The sequence below is a fragment of the Prionailurus viverrinus genome, chromosome D3 (assembly GCF_022837055.1).
Source record: "Prionailurus viverrinus isolate Anna chromosome D3, UM_Priviv_1.0, whole genome shotgun sequence".
NCBI classification, from domain to species: domain Eukaryota; kingdom Metazoa; phylum Chordata; class Mammalia; order Carnivora; family Felidae; genus Prionailurus; species Prionailurus viverrinus.
The window spans coordinates 19,191,049-19,215,890 of record NC_062572.1 but is presented as its reverse complement, the minus strand read 5'-3'; the positions used below and the strand labels follow the sequence as shown (position 1 = coordinate 19,215,890).

The 24,842-nt window shown below is 48.1% G+C and overlaps 1 protein-coding gene across 7 annotated transcripts in view; it reads right to left on the bottom strand.

Annotated features, from left to right (window-relative positions):
• Positions 1–24,842, bottom strand: part of CABIN1 (calcineurin binding protein 1) — a 153,303-nt gene that overhangs the window by 94,834 nt on the left and 33,627 nt on the right. For all 7 annotated transcript variants that reach the window (XM_047827547.1, XM_047827551.1, XM_047827548.1 and 4 more), the window contains 11 exons: positions 24,443–24,660; positions 22,835–22,913; positions 22,065–22,252; positions 21,088–21,240; positions 19,379–19,573; positions 15,063–15,305; positions 13,599–13,755; positions 9,146–9,261; positions 3,552–3,713; positions 2,581–2,787; positions 2,215–2,360 (listed from right to left, as the gene is read on the bottom strand). In XM_047827547.1, coding sequence (XP_047683503.1) covers positions 2,215–2,360; positions 2,581–2,787; positions 3,552–3,713; positions 9,146–9,261; positions 13,599–13,755; positions 15,063–15,305; positions 19,379–19,573; positions 21,088–21,240; positions 22,065–22,252; positions 22,835–22,913; positions 24,443–24,660 — 1,864 coding nt within the window. The remainder of the gene's footprint in view (positions 1–2,214; positions 2,361–2,580; positions 2,788–3,551; positions 3,714–9,145; positions 9,262–13,598; positions 13,756–15,062; positions 15,306–19,378; positions 19,574–21,087; positions 21,241–22,064; positions 22,253–22,834; positions 22,914–24,442; positions 24,661–24,842) is intronic.

Sequence of the window (24,842 nt, the reverse complement as noted above, 5' to 3'; positions counted from 1 at the left end):
GGGGCTCTGCTCAGGTCACCCTGGGGGTGGAAGCATAGGGGTAGGTGTCAAGCTCCCCTCCAGATGGTGGGGAACCCTGTCAGGGACTTACCACCAGGGCCAGCTCCTTCCACACTGAGGGTTTCCCCTCTTAATTCCTCCCAGAATGCCTTCGGCAACCCCCTTTGCCCTTGCCTTGAGGGAAGGGACCAAATCACGGTGTGTGCCCATATACCTGCATGAGTACCAAAATGGAAACCACTAACCACAAATAAAAGTGACCAAGAACACAGACACCTCATCACAAAAATAAAAAATACTTCTCTGTGTGTCACCAAAAACCAAGTCCTGACACGGGTTCTTGATTCTAGCAGAGCAGCGCACAACCCATACTCGGGGAGTGCTGACCCACAAGGACAGCAGGGAACCCAAGGGCCAGCGATGCCACGAACTCAGGAGGAAGAAGCATCCAGAGCCTATGCGCTGGGCTGGTACTCACGTAGGGCAGGCCTGCTCCCAGCACTGGGCTCAGAGTTGTTTGGCAGAGGGATGAGCTGTATTGGGACCTATTCCCATCTTGCCCCAGAGAATGCCACTCTATGAAACCCCTGGCCAAGGTGGCCCAATCCCAGCTGAGCAAGAGCAGATGGAACGGTGGATGGGTCAAGAAAAGCTGTCGCCAGCATTCTCGTAGACTTGCTCTTCCTGCAGGGACCACCAACAAACACTGTGGCCGGGACACACCACCACACACCCAGCTGTCTGCCATGGGCTTCACCTGTGTCTAGCAGGCTCTGAAAATGTAAAGAAAAGGCCAGCATCCAAACTTCCATCTTAGCCAGCACAGAAGATGAGACTGAGCCCAAGTCTTCCCTGACACCTGCTCGTGAGGGCCAGAATGAAGGAGGGTCAGGACTAGGCCACCAAGTTCCTCCTGGCCCTGGGGCCAGTCCTCACAGGGCACCCCACCTCTACGGCATGGCTGCCAGCAGGCCAAGCCTGACAGATTGACACCCTCTGAACCGGTGCATGTACAAGTCGGAAGGAGACCCAAATGAGCTGTCACGAACCTTGTCTTGTAACCCAAAGGGCTGCTGGGTGAGAGGTGTCACGCCAGGCTCTCACCTCTCCACAGGCAGGCTGGTCTTATCACCCTCACTTTTCAGACATGGAGGCAGCAGTGCAAAGGAGGTGACTCCTCACTGCCTAGAGCAGGAGCACTCAGCCAGCCTGAGCATGGATCTCCCCTACCAAACTGGTCCACAGTGACCCCAGAGAGGACATCCAGGGCCACCAATACATGGCTCCCTGCCTGAAGGAAATCATACGCTGAGCAACAAGGGGGCTGGGAGAACCTTTCCCACAAGCTACAGAAGTTGTGTAAACTGGTTTCTCTACTCAGATCCCAGCCCCTCTCCCCCGGGCCAGGTGGGTCCTGACAAGATGGAGCTCTGCGTTTTCCCCTGAGGATGGGCAGCCTCTGCGGCCTGGCCCCTGAATACTTTACCTACAGATACTACTCTGGACCTTCAGATACAAAGCTTATCTCGACCCAAGGCTTACCTCCTAGGTGTGGAGGCCATGAGAAAATGTTCCCTCTCAATCAAATGAATCAGACTTTATGAGCTTAGCAGAGCCCTTTCAGGATGAACAGACCAACCATTACAATTTAAGAAAAAGCCACCCGGGCTCAGGGGGAAGAAAGCATGAGCCTCACATACAATAGGCTCTCCTACTTTTACTGTCATGACAATTGCTACTGCCAACACTTGCATCAGAGCAAGGAAAGAGAACTCCTAGCTTAAGTATTTCTATTACCTTCCCCTTTCCCCAAAATAAGGAAACAACCATTAGCTAAAGACACATAGTACACATCAGCCCACTTCCCAGGGCCAGGAGCCAGGAAAGGAGGCAGCACTCAACCAGGAGGATGGAACTAGATGGGACCCCGTTGCCCTGCTGGCCTGGATCCAGATGGAAACCTCATACCTTCTCTGAGGCCAGTGCTCATCCCAGGTATCTTCTGGAAGGAAGCCTTCTCCACTGCTCCTCTTTTTATGAAGAACCTGTCTCTTGCCTTTCCTAATAACTGCAGAGTGCTAACCATACTTTCTCATTCCTTTTCCCCTAATCTCTTTGCTATGGCAGGGAAACCCCAACCTGGCCCAGGAAAGGGTTTGCTGAGCTGGGGTCACCCCAACCCTCCCTGCTTGGCCGTATACCCAGGTCACTGACCTGTTGGGGCAGATGCAGATGTCATGCATGTAGAACTTGATAGCCTTAGACTGCTCCTTGTTTTTGAAATGGTAATCAGCCAGGAGGTAGTAGAGCTCATTCACCACTGGAGGGGAGGGGTCGGCCCCTTCTGGAAGGCAGGGCACCTGGCAGGTGAGGGAGCAGGATAAGGGGAGATGGAGTCAGGGTCTCAGATGTGACCAGTAACGCTGCAAACCCAGGACCATTCACATTAGCACAGGACAGACACTAGGCTTCTCATGGACCTGACTTCTGATATAGAGCAAGGAAAGCAGACAAGGTGCAGAAGCAGCAGTGCCGGAGGGGAAAATGATGAGACACAGCTCCACCATGCTCAGTTCCTACCTCGGCCGAGGTGCCCTCAATGTAGGCAGAGACTTTGTCCAGGTTCAGGGCCGGCCTTTCTGTGCGGGGCACAATGGTGGCGATCCTCTTCAGAAGGTTGGCCAAGTCAGCAGACACAGTGCTGGTCTTGTAGCTGTCAAATTCAGGAAGGGTCTTGGGCTTAAAATACTCAAACATAAACAGAGCGTCCTCCCATATAAGGTCCACCTTGAGAAAAGACAGAAAGCAGATCATAGTACAGTCAGGGTAAAGCAGAAAGGGAAAGGTTCTTCCATGGAAATAATGCAGACAAGGTTACAATATGTTAGAGTGTAGAAAAAGTCCCATATACTTTTAAAAATCTGCATACTCACTCTAATTCCCAAACCCAAATGTCTGAAGAGCAGAAAAATGGACTGGCATAAGCCCGGCCTTTACAAAGACAAATGTTGGAAACTGAGGGCCACACTCTGTTGAGTCCACATGGCTGAGCCAGAGGGTAGGTTCAATCACGAGTGGGCACTGTGGCCAGGCCACTGACCCTCTCCTTGAGCCTCAGCTGCCCCACTGCTTGCTCTGGACCAGGGTGGGTCTGCATTCTACATGGGACCACAGTGGGGGCCCTGCCCAAGGAGCATACATTCAGGGAATGGAATTGGTAAGAATAAATGACAGTACTGACAAGCCATGAGTGCTTGAAACCCAAACAACAAAAACAAATGAAAACCTCTAAGGAATTATTCATATTATCCGACTGGAAAAGAAAATCCTTTGAAAATTGCCATGCTGCACTTTTGAATGATTGGTCAACATTTACGAAGCTAGTTTTTGCAAGGAAAACCCTTTTCCTATGATCAGACTACATCTGACCATGCTCTCATTCTCCTGGTGCAACTAACCACAAGAGGTGTGTGTCTGATGTCCTCCAGGAGTGCTCACGCCCCTGCTTCTCTGAGCCCCACTCCCCTGGGCAGGGGCGGGGACACCCTCACCTGCTGGGCTGAGTGCTCCTCCAGGTACCTGGCCTTGCTCTTCTTGCTAGGGAAGCTGTACAGGCAGTAGAAGCACTGTTCCAAGGCGGTCTCCAGCTCCTCCTTGTAGGGGTGCGTGTCTTCAGAGGTGGATGCAGCAAGTTCCTTCTGGAGAACGCGTACCTGTGGTAGGCAGGAAGAGACGCCTGAGGAGAAGGTGCCAGTTCTCCAGCTTCCCTGGCACAGTGGGACCCCAGGGAGACCACCACGCTATCAAGTCTGTTAACCTGAGGAGGCCGTGTCTCTTGGGCCTGTTTCCTAAAAGGGCCTGTTACCCCCACAGGAGCCATTCTAGGCCCAGATCTGACAAGTGACCAGAAGGGCGTGCTTGCCAAACTGCCTTCCTTCTAGCACATCCAGTCAGTATCTACCAGCTGCTAGGAGATATTATATGCCCTCTGGTAAGTTCTCTACCCACTTATTTGGCCATTCATTTGCTCCCCAAATATTTACCAAGCACCTCGTTATGTTAGGCACAATGTGACACAGTCTCTCCTTTTAAGAAGCTCAGATGGAGGGGCAGTAAATTAAACAGGTGGTTATAATGCAAATGGTAAATCCCATTAGGACTGAGGGAGTCTCTCTCAGACAAAACATCAATAAGGATTCCAGAGGATGTAAACAACACAGTCAACAAGTGATGCATCTATGAAGATTAGATTCAATGGCCATTGTTATGCCCAACTGTTACCAGATACACATTCTTTTCAAGCATCCATGAGCTTTTTTCCAAAACTAGACAAAAAGCACATCTCAACAAATACTAAAGACAAAATATAATACACACCACATCCTCAGAACATAAGTCAGTAAAATGAGAAATCAGTACATAAAGGTAGCAAATACCACAGGTCAAAACATGGCATGCAGCTAAAAATGTACTTGGGGAAAACTTATAACCTTCAGCACTTGTACAAAAAAGAGTGAACACTGCCACTGAGTGGCCATCTAAACACAGTGTAGTTTCAGGTTGATAAGCACATGGCTTTTCCCATAGGCTTCACACATAAACTTATATCTTATATCTTTTATCTTATATAAAAGGAAGAAGTTACTTGAAGGGCACTTTATACACCGGGTCATTCAAACAATTCACCAAATGTCTTTTCACATAAGCTTTTATATGTAAGTTTGTAAACACATCTTAATGCTAGGAAGATGTCACTGAATGACCTTATACCTGATGTTAACCCCATGGCTTTTCCCAATGCTTCTGCACTTAATTTAGAAACATTAATACCTTAATGATAACAAGATGTGAAAAAAAAAAAGAGTGAACACTGAAATAAGCTTTCACCGCAATAAGTTAGAAAAAGCACAAAGTAAATCCAAAGAAATGATACAGATGTGTGTATGTTTATTTCCCTATTTTTATATTGTGCTATACACTATATAGTTGCATGGGTTTTTAAACTTTACATATAAAATATCATGTAATACATAACCCTTTGCACGTTGCTCTTATTCATTTCACTGAGCTATATTCACATTGATACAAATAAATCTGGTTCATTCATTTGCACTGCTCTAAGCAGTTAAATTAATTAAAATTAATTAAAATTTGTATCAATGTGAATATAGCTCAGTGAACTGAAATGAATCTTATTGTACGGGGATATCAAAATTTCAAACTTTTTAGTATGGAAAATTCCAAACATATATTAAACTAGAAATGATAGTATAGTGAGCCCACATATGGAGCACTGATTAATAAGTCTGATTACTAAGCACTGATTACTAATAAGCACTGATTACTAAGTCTGTGCATAGCCAGTCCCTCACCCAACTGTCCCCAATCCACCCCACATCATTTGGAAACAAATCTTAGACATAACATCACCTTGTCTGTAAATATTTGTTACCATTTTTTTTTTTTTTTACCTTTTCTAATGATAGCATTAAGGGTGTTTATCCTTTTTTGTATATGTGTTATAAACAGCATTATGGTTAACATCTACCAACATGCTATTCTTTATATGCATGTGAAAGTTTCTTTTTCTTTAGTGTGGATTCCTATAAAAGGAATTACCAGGTCACAGGGTTTGCACATTTGCAACTTTAAAAACTGTATTTTCAAACTGTTTGCCAAAACAGTTGAACTAATTAATTGTATACTTTAAAAAAATTTTTTTTAATGTTTATTTTTTTGACAAAGAGAGACAAAGCATGAGCAGGGGAAGGGCAGAGAGAGAGGGAGACACAGAATCTGAAGCAGACTCCAGGCTCTGAGACGTCAGCACAGAGCCTGATGTGGGGCCCGAACTCATGAACCGCAAGACCATGACCTGAGCCGAAGTCTGACACTGAACCAACTGAACCACCCAAGCGTCCCACTAATTTTATACTTCTGATGGCAGGATGGAAATTCCTACACAGCCCCATCAGCCCTAGGTACCACAGACAAATGTTGATGACTGTCTGAAAGGACAAAATGGTATTCCATTGCTTTTAATTCCTTTTTAATAAAGAATTTATGGTTGTTAGTGAGGTTGAGTGTCTTTTCATGTTTATTGGCCTTTAAGGTTTCCTCTCTAGTGATCTGTTCATATAATTTCCTCATTTTTCTCTTGGACTTTTTTCTTTTTCTATGGATTTGTGGAGTTTTTTAAATACCCTGAATTCCAGTCTTTTGTCTGATATGTATGTTTCACCAGTTTCACACACACATGTGTGTCTGTGTGTGTGTGTGTAGTTCTATCACTATGCTATTTTATGTGGAACTTTGTGTATAGTGTTTGTTTTACAGAATTTTAAAATTTTAATGTCATATTTATTAGTCCTTTCCTTTATGGTTTATGGGGGTGAGGGAAGGACAGTGAGGAAGAGTATACTATCCTTCCTGTAACTTTTTATTTCTATTAGAAGACAGGATTGAAGCAAATACAGCAGATGGTTAATGTGTACACAATCTGGGTGGTAGTACCAGGACATAGTGTAACAGGGACAGTCTGGAAGTTAGTAAAGGCTCTATAGAAAAGGGGCCATTTGAGTTGAGTGTGGATGAATGGATAAGAATTCAGCAACCTGAATATAACATATGAAAAGAAATACTAACTCAAGAAAAGATGAGATCCAAGAGGATTTCTCCCTCAGAGAATACTTCCACTCCATCCAAGAAAAAAAAAATCCACACAAAAGATCTCCCCATGTCAGTCACAAAGCACTCCCAAGACACAATCCTTTATCTGAAGACCACTAACCTGGGGCAATGGGAAGAGCCAGCAATAAAGTATTCACCTTCGTAACGCCCACAGCACCCAAAATGGTGAATGCTCAGCAACCATTTGTAGATCAATGAATGAATAACTTTATGTTTGTTCATTTATTTATTCAAGAAACATCAACTGGACAGTAATCTATGTCAGCCACTGCTCAAGGCCCTAGAGATGCTTCAGGCAGCAAGACTAAAAAGGTCTCTGATCTCAGGAACACACCAGCTAGCAGAGAGGCACGTGACACAGAAACAAACAGCAGGGCTGCTCAGCAGTCATGAGGACAGAGTGGCAGGACCAGGGAAGACCTCTTTTAGAAGGTGTCCTCTGAGCTGAGACCAACATGGCAGGAAGGAAAGGTCAAGCCAGACATGTAGACCCTGGGGCAGAGTATGACAAACAGAAGGCATGAGGTGGTCAGGACCTGAGCAGAGAGAGAGAGCACTCAATAAGCAGAGGCCGAGTCCACAAAAGTGAAGTTGCTGCAGGAGCTGGAAGAAATTAAAGGCTAGGCCTCGGGTAGGAAAATCAGGAGCTATGAAATGAAACACGGCGGTACTCCTATCACGTCCACTCCCTCAGATTCACTTAGCAGATCCTGGCAGCTAGAATTCATACTCTGCCAAAAAAGATGTAGACTAAGGAAAATCCAGAGTATGGTCATCCCATCATCGCCCCTGCTGCCTACCCAGAAGGCACCTCAGCACCATTTCTGTCGGGTACCAGCTTGCAAAGGGGCTGACTCATTCTTGACTCTCCCCCAAGCAGCGTAAGGGAAACTGCTTTATAGAGGTGACCCTGTGGAAGTAGAACAGTGACCCCACACTCTCTCATTGGGAGAGGGAAGGCAGAAAAAGGAAGTTGCCAACTCCTGAGCAGCAATACAGTCTAAGCTTGGCACAATTCTTCCAAAAATGGTCCTGAAGTGTGGCGCTGACCCAGGGTGAGCACCCGGGAGGCCCTCAGAACTCACAGGGTAGAGCAGACACTCAGGCATCTACAGCTGGGGCTCCTGCCAAGTCTCCACCTCCTCAGCACAAGTGCTCTGCAAACTGTCAAGCCCTACGCACACAGGAGCTCTATACGTATTCTCAGTCTCGTTCATTCATTCAATCCATTACTTATTAAACACCTACTATGGGCTAGATATGCTGTGCTAAGGTACTGGGATCCAGCAGTGAACAAAAGTAACAAAAATCCCTACCTTCAGGGAAGTTACATTTTAATGGAGAAGAGACGCACAATAAACATAACAGATAAATAAATTATATGGCATGCTAGAAGATGGTATGAGCCATGGGGAAAGCACAGGACAGAGGAGGAAGACAAGGGCTGGGGAGGCAGGAGATGCACTTGTAGAGAGGATATGCTCACTGAAAAGGTATACAGCAGAGGTCAGCAAACCTTCTCCTGAAGGGCTATATAGTAAATATTTTAGGTTTCACATACCACACGGACTCTATCAGAGCTCCTCATCCCTACCCCTGTATTGCCAAAGCAGCCATAGTTAACATGTAAATGAATGGTTGTGGCTATGTTCCACTAAAACATTTATTAATAGACACTGCTGGGAGCCTGGCTGATTCAGTTGGTTAAGCGTCCGACTTCGGCTCAGGTCATGATCTCGCGGTTCGTGAGTTAGAGCCTCGTGTCGGACTCTGCACTGACAGCTCAGAGCCTGGAGCCTGCTTCAGATTCCGTGCCTCACTCTCTCTCTCTGCCCCTCCCCAGCTTGTGCTCTCTCTCTCTCAAAAATAAAGACATTAAAGAAAAAAATTTTTTTTTAAACAGACACTGCAGGCTGGGTTAGGTGCCCCTCTCATGCTCTGTAACCTGTCTGCACTGCTTGGCCTCACACTCAGCAGTGAGGTTTGGGGACAGGAATCATGCTGCTTATCCCCAGTAAGCCCAGTCAATCACAGCTGCTAGTAAGAGACAGCTATCTGCAGTCACTAAATACTTATTTACTAAATAGCTATTGATTCAGCAACTACTACCTTTCGTGAGTGGTGCTGGGCAAACAGGATTCATTGGAAGGTGGTGGTGAATGCAGTTATTGCCTCTAAATTACTATGAAGGGCCTGGCCCTATGCCTGACACACACAAAACAGATGCAGTCACGATTAGTGGTTCTAAATCCTCTTGTAGGTCAAGGCCAGGTCCAGAAGCCGTGAACCTCAGGTGCATAAGGGAACCAAGTTCAGACTTTCTGGCAACTCTGAGTAGTCACATATGAATCAAAGAAGAGCAGTGGGCCCCAGTACAGAGGGAGGCCAAGCAAGCCTCAGGACGCCAAACCATCCCTCCCGCCCCACCAGCCCTGGCCAAGAGGGCAACGCTTACATAGAATCGCAGTAGAGCCCCATCGGAATTGCAGCACCAGGACCTTCTCCCCAAATACTCGTGGGCAGTGTTGAGCAGCATGAGGGAGGATGGGAGCATGGGCGTCTCAGCCATCACTAGGGAAAGACCAGACCGACAGAATTAGCGTGGGGACACTTGTGGGACTTGCAAAGCTCAGTCTCTCCTTTGTGGGCTTTTCTGTCTTTACCAAAGTGGCCACAGATTTTTCTTTCTTTCATTTTTTATCTTTTTGTCTTCTTAAGTAAGTTAATGACTTGATTGGCTTTACAAAAGCAATACATACTTTTCAAAAATCAATTCAGGAGCACCTGAGTGGCTCAGTCAGTCAAGCATCCAACTCTTGACTTCAGCTGAGATCATGATCTCGGTTCGTGAGATAGAGCCTCGTGTGGGGCTCCACCTTGGGATTCTCTATCTCCCTCTCTCTCTCTGCCCCTGACCTGCTCACATACTCTCTCTCAGAATAAATAAATACACTTAAAAAGAAATCCAAATCATACAAGAAGACATAAGGAATGCCTTATCCACCTCCAAATAAACACGCTGATGTTCAGTGAACATCCCTGGAAGCAGCTTTCTGGGCATATAGGAAACATTTTGAAAGAGAGAAATAACTTTTAATAATGAAACCCGGGGCGCCTGGGTGGCTCAGTCAGTTAAGCATCCAACTTTGGCTCAGGTCATGATCTCACAGTTCGTGGGTTTGTGCCTCACATCGGGCTCTGTTCTGACAGCTCAGAGCCTGGAGCCCGTTTCAGATTCTGTGTCTCCTCTCTCTCTCTGCCCCTCCCTGTTCATGTTCTGTCTCTGTCTCAAGAATAAAAAGTAAACAGTAAAAAAATTTTAAAAAAATAAAAATAATGAAACCCATACTATATATACCATTTCTTAACTTCAAGATTCTTATTCTAAGGTCTTTTGGAATATTACAGATGAAAAAAAAGAATGACTACCTTTCAGTTAAGTGTAGGTTCACCACTAGAATGATTACTAGCTCCTTAAAGATCCTTCAGTGCTTCTGAAACTCTGGACTATAACCCACTAGTGGGCTTGTAACTAGCATTTTTAAAGAGGATTAAGGATAGAACACAAAACAGAAAATACCAGTGCATCTCACGCCCAGTAGAATAAGAATTCTTTCATGAAATTTATGTCATACTTTTTACTATTGGCCAGTCCCTGTCAAAAAGGTATGAAAGGCATGGATTTAAAAATAAAAAGGGGCACCTGAGTGGCTCAGTCAGTTGAGTGTCCAACTCTTGATTTCAGCTGGGGTCATGATCCCATGGTCATGAAATGGAGCCCTGTGTCAGGCTCAGCGTGGAGCCTGCTTAAGATATTCTCCCTCACCCTGCCCCACCCTGCTCTCCACACCACCCCTTTGCCCCCTGCTCCTCTCCAGCTTGTGTGCTCTCTAAAATAAATATATAAATAAATAATTTTTAAAAATAGAGGCGCCTGGGTGGCTCAGTCAGTTAAACATTCAACTCTTGGTTTCTGCTCAAGTCATGATCTCATGCTGGTTGGTGAGTTCAAGTCCCATATCAGCCTCCATGCGGAGGCTGCTTGGGATTCTATCTCCCATTCTCTGCCCCTCCCCCACTTTCTCTTTCTCTCTCAAAATAAATAGACTTAAAAAATTTTTTTAATAAAAAACATAACTCAGAAAATCATGAGGAAACTAAACTATGCTAATTTTTTATGGATCTTTTAGTTTCCATTTTCAACAGCATCAAGTGATTCTATTATACAAGATGGGAGATAGCCTTGTAACACTTCCTCCTTTCTCCTCATCTCCCAATTTTGTTGTGCATATTATTTGTAGCACTTCAGGTTTGCAACATTGACACTCTGTTCTGCAACCATAATCAGCATAACTGCTTTCTCTCAATTCCAAGTTTAAATGGATTTGGTGCTCATCTCAAATCCTTGCCTGTGGCTTTTCCACTCCTGACGAATTTCATTCTGACTCATGTTGGTTTACTGACTTCATCCTCCAGTGACATCTTTAAAAGCACCCACAGGAGCTGGAATCCTGATTTGTAAATGTCTGTTCCCACTATTAATTACAAACAACTTGGCTAGATGTCCTAGATCGTACCATCGTTCCTTGAGAATCATGTAGACTTTTAGACATCACCTCAACTGCTCTGAGTGCAGCTAGGGAGAAATCTGAAATGAGTCTCATGTTTAACCTGTGAAGATAAATCATTTTTTCAATTTAGAAATCTAAAAAATACTTATTTATTTTTATTTATTTATTTATTTATTTTTGAGAGAAAGAGCAAGTGAGTGAGCATGTGCTTGCACAGGAGCAGGGGAGGGGCAGAGGGAGAAAGAGAATCTTAAGCAAGCTCCATGCCCAGCATGGAGCCCAGGGTGGGGCTCAATCCCATGACCCTGGGATCATGACCTCAGCAGAAATCAAGAGTTGGACACTCAACCGACAGAGCCACCTAGGTACCCCTAAAAAATCTTTATTCTTCAAGTAGGATGTATCTTGTGGCGTTACCAATTTTTCATGGTACATGCTGAACAATGAATCTGCAAGCTCAATTTTTTTTTTTTTACAGAGAAATGTTCCCATATTTGACAGTGGGTTGACTGCTTATCCTATTTCACTGCTGGGGTCTTTCCTTTAGGAGCACTACCTATCCTCACACTGGACAACCTGTTTCCCATATCCATCCTCTTCTCGCTAATGCTGTTAGCTCTGACCTGCATCCATTGGTTTCCGTTCTAGCCATGTTCATTCTGCTCCTTGCTGTCTGGTTTGTTAGTTGTAACAGTGAGACTTGGTTTATAATGTTTTCCCTTAGTTTTGCAATTTTCCTTTTTGTTTCATTCTGCTTATGAGCTCAGATTTTTTAACAAATTATTTCTTGTGCAAATTGTTACAGGGTCCCTGCCTTTGTTCCTCAATGTAAGTTTTCTTCCTGAGTTCGTGTGTTTCTTTTTTTGTCCCCCACACAGGGTGGGGGACAGGCTACGCTATGTCAGCACAGTGGCCATGTCATTTCTTTCTACCCTGCTCATAGTTAGGGCACTTCCTCCACACTACATAAGTAGCTCTAATATATCACCAATGAATTTTCTGGGGCACTCTCCCAAATATAAGCTCAATTTGCCCTTTCCTTAAAACCATAATTTTAAAGCAGGTGTTGCTCTCAATTCACTTGTCTGTAACCTATGTCTGCAGAGACAGAAGAAGGGAGATCATAGGGCTAGTGCTGCACACAATCCTTGCCAGAGAGCCTGGACTTTGTTCTCTCTCGGAGATCCCCTTTAAGGTACGCCTGGCTGCCCAGCAAGAGGAATGCAGTCAGCAGACAACCCCCAACCGCCAGCTCCTTCAGGGTCTGCTACAGCTGCAGAGATGCACCCCACCCAAGGTCACAGGCTTCCTGCAGGAGTCCATGTACAGTGATTGAGCAAAATGGGAGAACAGGGCTCCTGGGTGGCTCAGTCGGTTAAGTGTCCGTCTTCAGCTCAGGTCATGATCTCACAGTCCATGAGTTCAAGCCCCGTGTCAGGCTCTGTGCTGACAGCTCAGAACCTGGAGCCTACTTCAGATTCTGATTCTGTGTCTCCCTCTCTCTCTGCCCTGCCCCTGCTTGCACTCTCTCTCTCTCTCTCTCTCTCTCTCAAAAATAAATAATAAACATTTAAAAAAATTTTTTTAAAAGAATGATGGGGTATCTTTGTTTAAAAGGTCATTTAGCTGTTATGGTTGTTTCTTCAATTCACCACATTTCCTACCACTGCATTGACCTGGCTCAAGTGCCATCTCCATAAAGAGTCCTGGGCTCTCTCTCCAGCTTCTCATTCACAATTACTCATTTGTCACCCTCATGTGCCAGACACTGATTTGGCAAATGATAGCTTTATTATTTCATTTTGTCCTCAGAACAACCCTCTGAGATAGGTACCATTATTCCCAGCATATACGTGGGGAATAGAGGCTGAGAGGTTGTATGACTTGACCAAGGTCACGCAGCCAAGATGTGATAGTTGGGATTTGGACCTGTGCTCACTCCATACTACCCTCCAGCTGTGCACATTGCTGCCCTGACTGGCTCACGCCAGCAGGGGCCAGGGGGCGTGGTGGTTAAGTGCGAAGGCTAGTGCATGGCTGCCCATCTCATAGGGCTATTTTGGGGATTAAAGGAGTTAGCAAGTTTGAGACTGCCTGGAGCAGTGTCCGTGCTCCTTGTAAGCACTCCCCATGCTGTCACCCTATTACCACCTGCACCAGACATGAAATACCACACACCCACTGCCTCTCGACCCCCCTGTGCAATGAGCTCCCCGAAGAAGCCTCTGCTTCTGTCCAGGCCCCACACAAAATCCTACTGACTGAGGCCCAAGCCCACTCACAGCATCTGGATAGGACTGTCAGGGCCCACCTCCACCCAGAACCATTTCTTGCCACCTTCATCCGTTGGGTTCTGAAGCTGTTGCTGGTGACACAGGGAGTGGAAGGTGTCCTCTTCCTGCCAGATGATTCGATGCAGGATGATCCAGGGCAGCACTGAGGAGACATGGGGCTCCTTGGGCTCCTCTTGGACGGCCATGCTGCAGTCAATGACCTGGGAGAGGGAGAACAGGGGTGTCACAGTAGGGCCAGCTCTCCCTCCAACCCTCTGGGGTGACCCCTCAGGGCAGAGGCGGGGACATGACTAGAAAGCACTCCAGCACTCCAGTCATCAGAGTCCCAGGGTGCCCAACAACAGTGGTAAGCCCAGGCATCAGAGGAGCCCACTCCGGCAGTCCTCCCTATGCCACATGCAGTTCCTGAGGCCCTCTGCACCTATTGTGTGCCAGGACCCATGCCAGATGTGAGGGTTACAGAGGTGAGCAGAGCACGGGGGAGGTGACAGCCTGGGGGGAAGAGAACCACAGACAAGCCACTCAAGAGTTAAGAATCAGTATAGTCGCTGTAATTAAAGCAAATGAGGGCCACAGGGGGGTCACAGAGGAAGGGTAGGGACAGACAGAGGAGAACCTTGATGTTTCCAGGTGAGTGGTTGTGGTGGAACCAATACTGAAGAGGGCAGGAACTAGGGGTACAGGACAGGCACGCAGGCAGAGGCCCAGAGACAGACAAGGAAGTAGATGAGTGGAGAGGAGGCCAGGCAGGTTCAGACACCTTGGGTGATGGGCAACCAGGGGGAACATGAAGGGTTGAAGGGAGGGAGGAGCACACTGGTATTTCCATGTCAGAAAGGTGCCTCTGTGGCAGGGTGGTGGCTGCACCAGGAGTGTAGAGGGGCGGGGAGCACGCTCCCATAGTTCAAATAAGAGACTCTGCCTGGATTAAGGCAGAGCGCTACAGATGCAGAGGAGAAACAAAGGATGGGGACGTTACGGACATGGATTTGGCAAGACCTGCGCTGATGGCCTGAAGAGCTGTTGTCCGGAAAGAGCCAAGGGTGGCTTCAGGAAAGTTTCCTGCTACGAAGCCCACCTGGACGATGCAGAGTACTGGGACCACCCCTTGGCTAGGAGAGCCAGGATAACATGGGGTGGTGGAGAGCCCCGGCAGGGAGACAGAGGGCCTGGGTTTCAGCCCCAGCTCTACCTCCTGCTGACCACACACAGGTCAGGGCCTCCTGCTCTGAGCCCGCTTCTGTCACTCAGGGATGGGTGGTCTGGAAGAACCCTGTGATGCCAAGTGCTCAGCAAGCTGCAACCCCCAGACCCGATCAGTCCCAGGAAGGTGTGCAGCCAGTGCGCAGCCACCCACTACCTGAGGTGCCCGCTTCCTGCAGCCAGAGTAGCCAAGGCGCCCCTTTGGGGTCCCTAGCTTGCAGTGAAAGCCAGTGAGCTACGAAGGGGGAATTCCGAGAACCACACCTGCTGGTGCAGGGCAGCGCACGAAGGAGTGGGAGATTACCTGGATGAGGTTGTTGGTGAGCCGGGTGAGGCCAGTGGAGGACGATGATTCCTTCAGGATGCTGCCACTGCTGTCAGCAGAGAGTGCCTGCTCGATGCCCAGCAGTAGCTGGGTCACCGTGGCCACCCACTCCTCCTTGGCTGCGGACTCACTCGCATTCACCATCTGCTGGACGGCCTCCTGCAGAGCCACGTCGGAGCACTCAAAACACTGCCGGTGGTCCTTCAACCGGAGCAAGGAGTCCTGAGCACAGGGAGGGGCGAGGAGGAGGGCGTGCCGTGAGAGGACTGTGATGGCGCTCTCCACGCCTGGTCCTCAGGACTGAGGGGCAGTACAAAAAAAGGGGAAGCGGAGGCCTTCCACGGGCCTTGAGGCATCTGTGAGGTCACATGGCGATCTACGTGCAATCACGGCATGGCGTGTGCCAGCCAGCGGGCTTTCAGAAAGGTGCTTGACCTCTGCACCTCAGTTGCCTCATTTATGAAGCTGGGACACGGAGGCCAGAGTGGGCAAACTGCCAAGGTGAGACTGAGTGACTCCACCACCTCTGTCAGCTCTCACCCCAAGCCACTGTGCCCCAGGCCACCCAGTCATGTGCTCATCCAGTGCCACAGCACTCAGGGGTCTCAGCAGGGGAGGGGTCTCAGCAGGGGAAGGGTCTCAGCAGACTGTCGGGGAGGGACTCTCTCTGCGGAAGAGGACCTGAGCCAAGGTCACAGTAGAGGCAACTAGCCAGGCAGCACTGAGGTCATCGTTCTAAGAGTCCCCATCTCCGCCCCCCACAACAGGTACCCTCGTGGAAGAAGGTGACTGGGAGCATGAAATGAGCTGTTGTACCTAGCACACTCAGCACCGTGTCCCGGCACATGGAACTCTCAGAACACCACACTATTTTAAAATCCCCTCTTTGGGAGCCATCATCTTTTGTGAAGCTCCCTTTCTTTTTGCTCTAGAACATAACCCATTTAAGCACCTCAGTCTGAGCCGCTTTCATCATCATGCTGCTGTGTGAGGAAACTCGGTCTGGCTGTGAATTTGCAGATCTGGTGTTAGACCAGCAGGAAGCACCTGCCAACCGGTGCCCCCTCAGGCTCTGACCTCACTGCAGCTGAGGGCTGGCAACAGCTCCATGCGACACAGCTCTTTGAGGTAACACAGACAGGGGTGGGGCAGAAATGCCCAAAACCGCCTTTGGGATGTGCTGCAGTATCTGAACATAGATCAAAACCACCCCCAATTTAAAAGCCCTAATTGCCAGGAAAATGGGTCCTGTGTTTCTTTAGAGAAAGCCAGCACTCTTTAGCAGGAGGCCAGAGGTATGAAGGAGCCTATGGGGTGCAGACATGGAACCCAAAGGCTGACACTTTCTGATCAAACACCAAACACGTGAGGGACAGGGGCTTATTTTGTAGCAGGATAAAGACTGTGGACCTGAAAGTGCAGCCAGCATTGCCATGAAAGTCAGGGACAAGACAAGGACCCATCAGCAGTGCTCTAATGTGACATAATGCCCAGGGCTCAAACTTAGAAAGAGCTAAAAAGCACAAGAATAACTGCCAACAAGTGAGGAGACCAAATTACCGTTGACTGTGGGCAATATGATCATCCACCCGAAAAAAACAGAAACTATCAGAAATAATGGGAATGAAGCACAGTGGCTAGATTTAAAATAAACATGCAAAAAACCAGTTGGGTTCCTATAAACCAGAAATGCACAGTTGGAAAACATAATGACCAAAAAAAGACCCTGCTCAAAATCGCAAACAAAAATATCAAGAACTTAGAATCAATTCAACCTGGAGAAACTACATGATTATATCAAAGACCATAAAAGGCAGCTTGCCCAAATAGGGAGGGAGACCCATCATACTGCTAGAGGGGAGGATTCAGGCCCTCCCTCCCCTACATACACCGTATAAAAGCTAGATGAAGCACAATAAACATGAAACATTAACACCACTAGAAGAAAACAAAGGCAAACAGACTTTTAATCTATTTGTTGACATGCTTCTTGTCTGTCTCCCTTCTAAAATATAGGTTCTGCCAAGTGGGCCTTCTCCCCTGTCCAGTGCCAGACACGCTGTAGGAACTCAATCCATGTGTGTAGAATGAGTGGATAAATATTCTTCCAGTCTTGAAAAGGCTATCTAAGCATAATAAACAAAATCATAAATGTTTGCAAATATCAAAGGATTTGACAACACAATATTCACAACTTTTAAAAAGGCCACAATATAAAAGCAAACTGGCATGGGGCGCCTGGGTGGCTCAGTTGGTTGAGCGTCCAACTCATAATTTCAGCTCAGGTCATGATCCCAGGGTTGTGGGATCAAGACCTGCATCGCACTCCATGCTGAGTATGGAGCCTGCTTAAGATTCTCTCCCCCGCCCACCCCACCCCACCCCCGCCCCTCTCCCCTCTTGTGCTCACTCCTTCACTTTAAAATAAAAAAATAAATAATAAATAAATAAAAGGAGACTGGGAAAAAAATATTTCCAACATTTGATGAAAAAAAGATTAGTATCTTTAAAATATAAAAAGCACTCCAAATCAGTAAGAAAACACACCCCCTCTGTAAGAAATTGAGGAAAAAACAAGAGTCACTTAATTCTCAAAAACCAGGTACTTCGACAGCACTTGGCCCAGGCCTTACCACAGCCCTCTCAGTACTGCTCAGTGCCCATCCAACCCAACAATGGAGCACCCCGCCACACCCAAGAGTTCTGGACGACAGGAGCAAGCTGACATCTGAATCACTGGGGCCTTCTTATCAGGCACACTGAGGGCTAGCCTCTCCCCCCTCCTTCTCCGCACCTAATGGCCTCCCTGGTACACCCAGACATCCCTCCCACATGCAGTCATGCTGGACACTCCTCCACTCCACCCCGCAAGCCTGCCATGGTAACTGAAGTCAGACAAATCTCATTCCCTGATCTCAGCATGAACCAGCCTGAGCCTACTCTGCCAGGAGCTAGAACCTCCCTTTCCTCCCTCCCAATGTCCCTCCCTCTCCCCCTCCTCCCTCCCTTCCTTCTTTCCTTCTCAGAATCAACTGTTTCCTCTCCTTTCACCACGATGGAGATGCCTCCATTTGCTCCTATAGTCATACCTCTTAACTATTTCCCAGTTCAAGAAAGTTAATTGAAATGTCTCAAACAATATGAACAAAATGCCTGGGAGAAGATTGGGCTCTCTTTCCAAATTGGAGGGGAAGGACCCAATAAGAGAATAAATATAACATGATTAGTGTGTGACCCATAGAGATGGGATGCCAGGCCACCCAACACCATTAAGCACATCATGTTTATCACCTTCCAAGTTTATCATCCAACCCCATGCTTCCCAAAGATGGCAGCACTGATGACAGTCAGCACCCGTACAGTGCTTGCTACATGCCAGGCATGGTGCCAACACACACTAACTTGTATAAACCCTACAGCAGGTCTCTGAGGGATGAACGATGATCATCTCCATTCTAGAGATGAAGAACCAAGGCACAGAGAGACTGAGAAACTGCCCAGTGCCCAGCAGATCCTGATGCCCAGCGAGCTCTCAGTAAGAGTTTACCTCCTAAAGAAGGGAGGCATGGAGGGAGCCGAGAGGGTGCATGGCTTCAAAACACCACTGTGGTGTTCTTTTTCCTCAAGCACATGATCGTACATGGGTATTTATTTGATCTTGATTACATCGTAGAGTTTGTCCATTTTAACAACTACTCAAAGCTCAATTTCAAAGGTAATATAGAAAGACAGGCAGATGAACAAATGGGTGAATGGATGGGTGACATCCTGACTTTTCTGCCTTCCTCCTCTGCCAGGCAGACGTTCTGATTCAAGTGTGGGCTCATTTTGAGCCACACAGAACCCTGGAACCTGCACTCCTAGGTTCCAGCTTTCTGCCAGTCTTGACCGTATCTTCTAACTAGCATCTTCCTAGATGCCAGTTAGCAGTTTTTACTCCTACTATTTTCTTCTAGATGCGTGTTCTTGAAAGCCACCTCAAAGCCTTCAGAGAATAAACTCACAACCAAGCAAAGAAGGTATGAGGTCAGGGGCGCCTGGGTGGCGCAGTCGGTTGAGCGTCCGACTTCAGCCAGGTCACGATCTCGCGGTCCGGGAGTTCGAGCCCCGCGTCGGGCTCTGGGCTGATGGCTCGGAGCCTGGAGCCTGTTTCCGATTCTGTGTCTCCCTCGCTCTCTGCCCCTCCCCCGTTCATGCTCTGTCTCTCTCTGTCCCAAAAGTAAATAAACGTTGAAAAAAAAAATTAAAAAAAGAAGGTATGAGGTCAGAGTGAGGGGAACTGTGGGCACACACACCTGCAGCAGCAGCAGCTGGGCTGGTCTCTCTGGAATGGAAGTCATAAACTCCAGGTGTTTGGCTCGGTCAAATCCACTGGTACACAAGGTTGGGCGGAGCAGATGCACAACGGCTTTGTAGTCACCAGCCTCGTACAGCCGCTGAATCTCCTCCAGGGACTGGCACCGCTCCAGCGACTTCAGGTTCTTATCAATCTGGAAAAGGCCCAGAATGCTGCCCGATGACAAACCTCTCACACTCTCTGAATCTGGCCAATGTCTGCATTTACCAGACCCAGATGAGGAGTACAAAAGTAGACTCCCCATCAGTACATCAGCATTTATATAAAACAAATGCTTTACAAAAAGTACTTCTACAGGGGCGCCTGGGTGGCTCAGTCGGTTAAGTGTCCGACTTCAGCTTGGGTCATGATCTCACAGTTCGTGAGTTCAAGCCCCGCGTCACACTCTGTGCTGACAGCTTGGCACCTAGAGCCTGCTTTGGATTCTGTGTCTCCCTCTCTCTCTGACCCTCCCCTACTCGCGCTGTCTCTCTGTTGCTCTCAAAAATAAACATTAAAACAAAAAAAATTTTTTAAGTACTTCTATTAAGGTCAAAGCATTCAATTCTTTAAAAAAGAAACCTAGGGGGGCGCCTGGGTGGCTCAGTCAGTTGAGCGTCTGACTTCGGCTCAGGTCATGATCTCACAACTTGTGAGTTCAAGCCTCGCATTGGGCTCTGTGCTGACAGCTCGGAGCCTGGAGCCTGGAGCCTGCTTTGGATTCTGTGTCTCCCTCTCCCTCCCTCTCTCTCTCTCTCCCTCTCTCTCTGCCCCTTCCCCGCTCACACTCTGTCTCTCTCTCTCTCTCAAAAAATAAACATTTAAAAAAAATTTTTAAAGAAAAATAAATAAATAAAAAAGAAACATAGCAGAGGCTCCTGGGTGGCTCAGTTGGTTAAGCATCTGACTCTTGGTTTGGGCTCAATCAGGTCATGATTTCACAGTTCATGAATACAAGCCCCGCGTCAAGCTTTGCGCTGACAGTGTGGACCCTGCTTCAGATTCTCTCTCTCCCTCTCTCTCTGCTCCTCCCTTGCTTGCTCTCTCTCTCTCTCAAAAATAAATAAGTAAACTTAAAAAAAATTGCAAAACATGGGGTGCCTTGCTGGTGCAGTCAGAGGAGCATGTGACTCTTGATCTCAGGGTCATGAGTTCAAGCCCCATGTTGGGTATAGAGATTACTTAAATAAATACACTTAAAAAAAACTCTGCAAGACTCTGAAGGCCACTTTGAGCTGATGTGGACATGTCACAGCCATGGAACTGTGCTGAGGATTGAGGCTGCACAGTGATAACAGGATCAGAACCCAACACAGCCTAGCATACATGGCTCTGCTGACCCAGCCCCACAGCCAGACCAGCACCAGTCTGCAGTTTCCCTCTAATTCCTCTGGGGTTGCTGCAACACACAGCCCAGGGAGCTGAGCAATGATCACTCCAGGTCTTGCCGGTGAATGCCTCCTTGCCCCCTGCCACCTGGAAAACCTTTCTCTCCCTTTCCCAGTGCACTAGAGTGCCTCTCCCAGGCCCCTTCACCCTCTCCTGGGAGGAAGGAGCCCTGTTCAGCACGTGGGCTGCTCTCCTGCTCCACAGGGACATGGAATAAATAAATCATTGACAAGAATAAATCTTTGGCCAAGAAAACACCATTAAACAACTCCCACTCACCTCCTCCAGGGAAACGACAGAGTCATTGTAGAGGTTGGGCAGGCGGATGACGAGGTCTCTTTGCTCAACCCCTGCCTCAGCCTGGATGGCAGTGGAGCTCTGGAGCATTTCTGTGCAGATGTCATAGTTCTCCAGGGCCTGCTCCATGTCTCCCTGGTCAAAGGAAACGCAGTCAAGGGACAGGGGCAGAAAGAGGGAAACTCACTGTGCCGTGCCAGGTACCTTACCTTCCTGATCCCACTAGACTGTAGGCACCACGAGGGCAGCTTTGTCCAATTACTGCTATACCATCTTAAAAGGGGTCTGGCACACAGCCGGGGCTCAACAAATATTTGTTGGATGAATTAACAAATGAATGAATAATTCATACCACAATTCTAAGGAAAGGTATCATTAACTCCCATGGTGCAGATGAGAACACTGAGGACACTTGAAGAAGGCTGAGTGTCTTGTTCAAGATCATGAACAGATAAATGGCAGAGCCAGGATTAGAACCTAAGCTTATCTAATTCCAGAACCAACTATGACAATCTTACTCATTCTACCACAGTGTACTGGGTACCACCAGGTATATCCTGGCCATCCAGACCAGGCTCTGAGGAGAAGCCTTCTAAGAATTCACACAAGATAGGTGGTTTCCCCTTCTAGAAAGCTCTGCATCCATTTGTGCATTCATTCAGGCTCTCTCAGGAAAACACAGGCAAAGGGTTCAAGACCGCAAGGCAATCCTGAGTGAGGAGGTCTACAGGGGGCACAGGAGGTTCCTTCCAGAGCTCTGTGGTCGTGCTCATATGCTGTACAGACTGGGGGCCATGCTGGGGTATCTGCGATCTGAAAATTCCCCACGTCCCACTTCCTCACTCTGAGCCCAGTGTCAGGCAGGTGCTGCATGTGCACATACACATGAATCCTCAACACCATGTCTAGCTCTCCTCCCTCCCTATTGGGTGCCAGGGAATACCAACTGCAGAACCAACCTGCAATGCCAGGAACCGAGCCTTCAACCAATAAACACGGACCACAAACTCCAGCCAGCCATCCTCAAATAGGTCCCGCTGGGATGAGGCAAATGATAGCTGCAGGAGGTCACCCAGGAAGTGGGTTCCTGGGAAATCAGGCCCAAACCTGCCATTCACCACACCAGCGGGGCAGCTCCGAGGAGACACTGAAAACCATTCAGGCCAGAACAAGTCAGCTTCATGTGTACGATCCAAACACCCTTCTCCTCCCTAGAGGTTGCCCTCAGCTCTCACCATACTTGCTTTAGTGTCTTGGAGTGCCCTGAGCCCCTTGGAGCCTCACAGCCTCTCAAGTGGCAAGGATCAGAGAAGTCAGAGAATCAGAGAGATGCAGAGACTCCAAGGGCCCTCATTTTATATATTGAACTTTGTTCACTGGGTAGTGGTTTAAAAGTCAGAATGACCCACATCATCCAGGAAAATTATTGGGACACATAAATTATCAAGTGATAACCTGAGAAATCTGATCCTATTTTCTTTAATCCTGAATAGAAAAAAAGCAGGCAGGTGACTTCCTCTGGGAGCTCAGCTACTGCTAACTATTTCTTGAGTGTCCAAGGGTTTCTCTGGGACTCTGGATTTTCCCTGACCCAACAAGCCAACCCAGGAAATGTGCCCACTGAAAACTAAGTCTGAATTCCATGACTCAGCTTCCCCACTCCCGTTACCTCCTGGTTGCTGAGGGTTCAGAAAATTACTCCTACCACAGAACACAGAATGCCTCCTACCTGCAGAGCTTCTGCCCTTGGTCAGCAGCCACTGGTCCAGCTGGAGCTCCATGCAGGACAGAGACATCAGCATCATATCCTGCAGGACAGGTACCGGAAGGTCAGGAATGAAGTTACAGAGTTAGTAAACAGTGATGGATGGGATGAAATGAAACTAAAATTTACTTTGATAAATTGATAAAGTAAACCTACTTTCCTTTTATAATCAGTGGCTACTTGTCAGGACATAAAAAGAGGCACATGGATCCTCCTTGGAAGGAGCTAGAGATCTATCTTCAGTCCTAAGGGACTGCCCAATGGAAGAGGCATCTCTGTCACCTACCAGGCCAGATGTTGCATCCATACTACAGCACTTAAGCCTTAAAAGTAGCTGGGTCAAGGGGCACGTGGATGGCTCAGTCAGTTAAGTAAGCATCTGACTTAGGCTCAGGTCATGACCTCGTGGTTCGTGGGTTTGAGCCCTATGTTGGGCTCTGTGCTGACAGCTCAGAGCCTGGAGCCTCCTTCAGATTTTGTGTCTCCCTCTCTCTCTGATCCCTCCCCTAGTCGTGCTCTCTTTCTCTCTCAAAAATAAAAAATAAATATTAAAAAAAAAAATTTTTTTTAAGTGACTGGGTCAGGCCAGAGTACATAAGGAAGCTGAGGTCCGGAGATAAGGAGGCACCTGCCAAGCAGGCACAGCAGAGAAATAATCAACCTGGTTTGTCGGGAAACCAAAGCCTCACCTCCTCCAGCCACTCCAAACTGCCCCTGGGGGAACAGACTTAATGAGCAGCAGCTGCCAGGACACAGTCCCTGAGCTGTCCCAGTACCTCCACACTGCCCTAAGGACCTGTCAACCCCGAGCTCCTCCACTTTCTGTGCCCCCAGCCAAAAAGACCACCCAGATGGGCCCTAAAGCTCCCAGTACACCCCTCCCGGCACCCAGCCTTCCTCCTATAACAGGAGAAGGGCACCAGAGCATCCAGTATTCCCTTGAGCCTCAGGAAGCCCCGAGTGGAGGAGCCTGGAGTGCAGAGTGCAGTCAGCTGGTAGGCTGGGCACGGGTTAGCCCCCTACCACCAGTGGCCCCCACCACTTCCCTAAGCAACCTATTTAAGCCTCTGCATTTCTATTTTCTTACCTGCTAAACAAAACGCTAATAGTCCCTGGAACCTGGAACACAGCCAAACGTTCCACTTCTGCCCACTCTCTCCACTGGCTCCCCTCCATCTCCACCACTCCACCACCAACCCTGGTACCTGAGCCAGACCTAGAAGCACCCTCTCCCTGACCATCTCATTCCCTCACCTCCACCTGCAGCTCATCCTGTCAGCTCTACCTACAGAACCCTCCACCCCAGTGCCACCACAGTCACTCACCTGGCAACAGCCTTCTAATGGCCCTGTGCCCACTCTCAGCCCCAAATACAGCCTCCACTCAGCCTCCAGGGATCTCTCTAGACACAAACCAGGTCCCATGACTCTCCAGGGGCCCAGGTCCCAGTCCCAGGCCCACAAATGGAGGTAGCTCAACATGACAGTAACTCCATACCCACGGCAGGTCCCTGTGCCCATCCCCTGGTTCCAGTCTGACAATAGCCCTCAAGAGGCCCCCGGCCCACCTGACCTTGATGTGCTTGTTGCTGCAGTCCCTCAGCAGTGGGTTGGGCAGGCTGGTGCTGTGCCTCCTCCAGCTGTGATAGATGCTGAGCACAACCTCCGCCAGGCCCGGCGGCCACCTCAGCAGGAACTTATGGCCCATGCCCTTCAGGTAGCGCATCATCAGCTCCAGAATGCCCCCATTGGTCAGGTTTTCCAGTAGGAATGCATGCACATCCTGCTTCTCTGCCCAGGGAGAAACAACTGACTTGAATGAAAGACCTTCTATGCCAGGGTCTCCCATTTTCTTTGGGAGATGAGAGGCAGGGGCGGGGCAGGGTAGGGGCAGAGGCAGAGAGCACCTATGTCCTCCTCCACAGTGGTGCTGAGGCCAGGCTGCTGGGCCCCAATCCTGGCTCCAGCCCTCA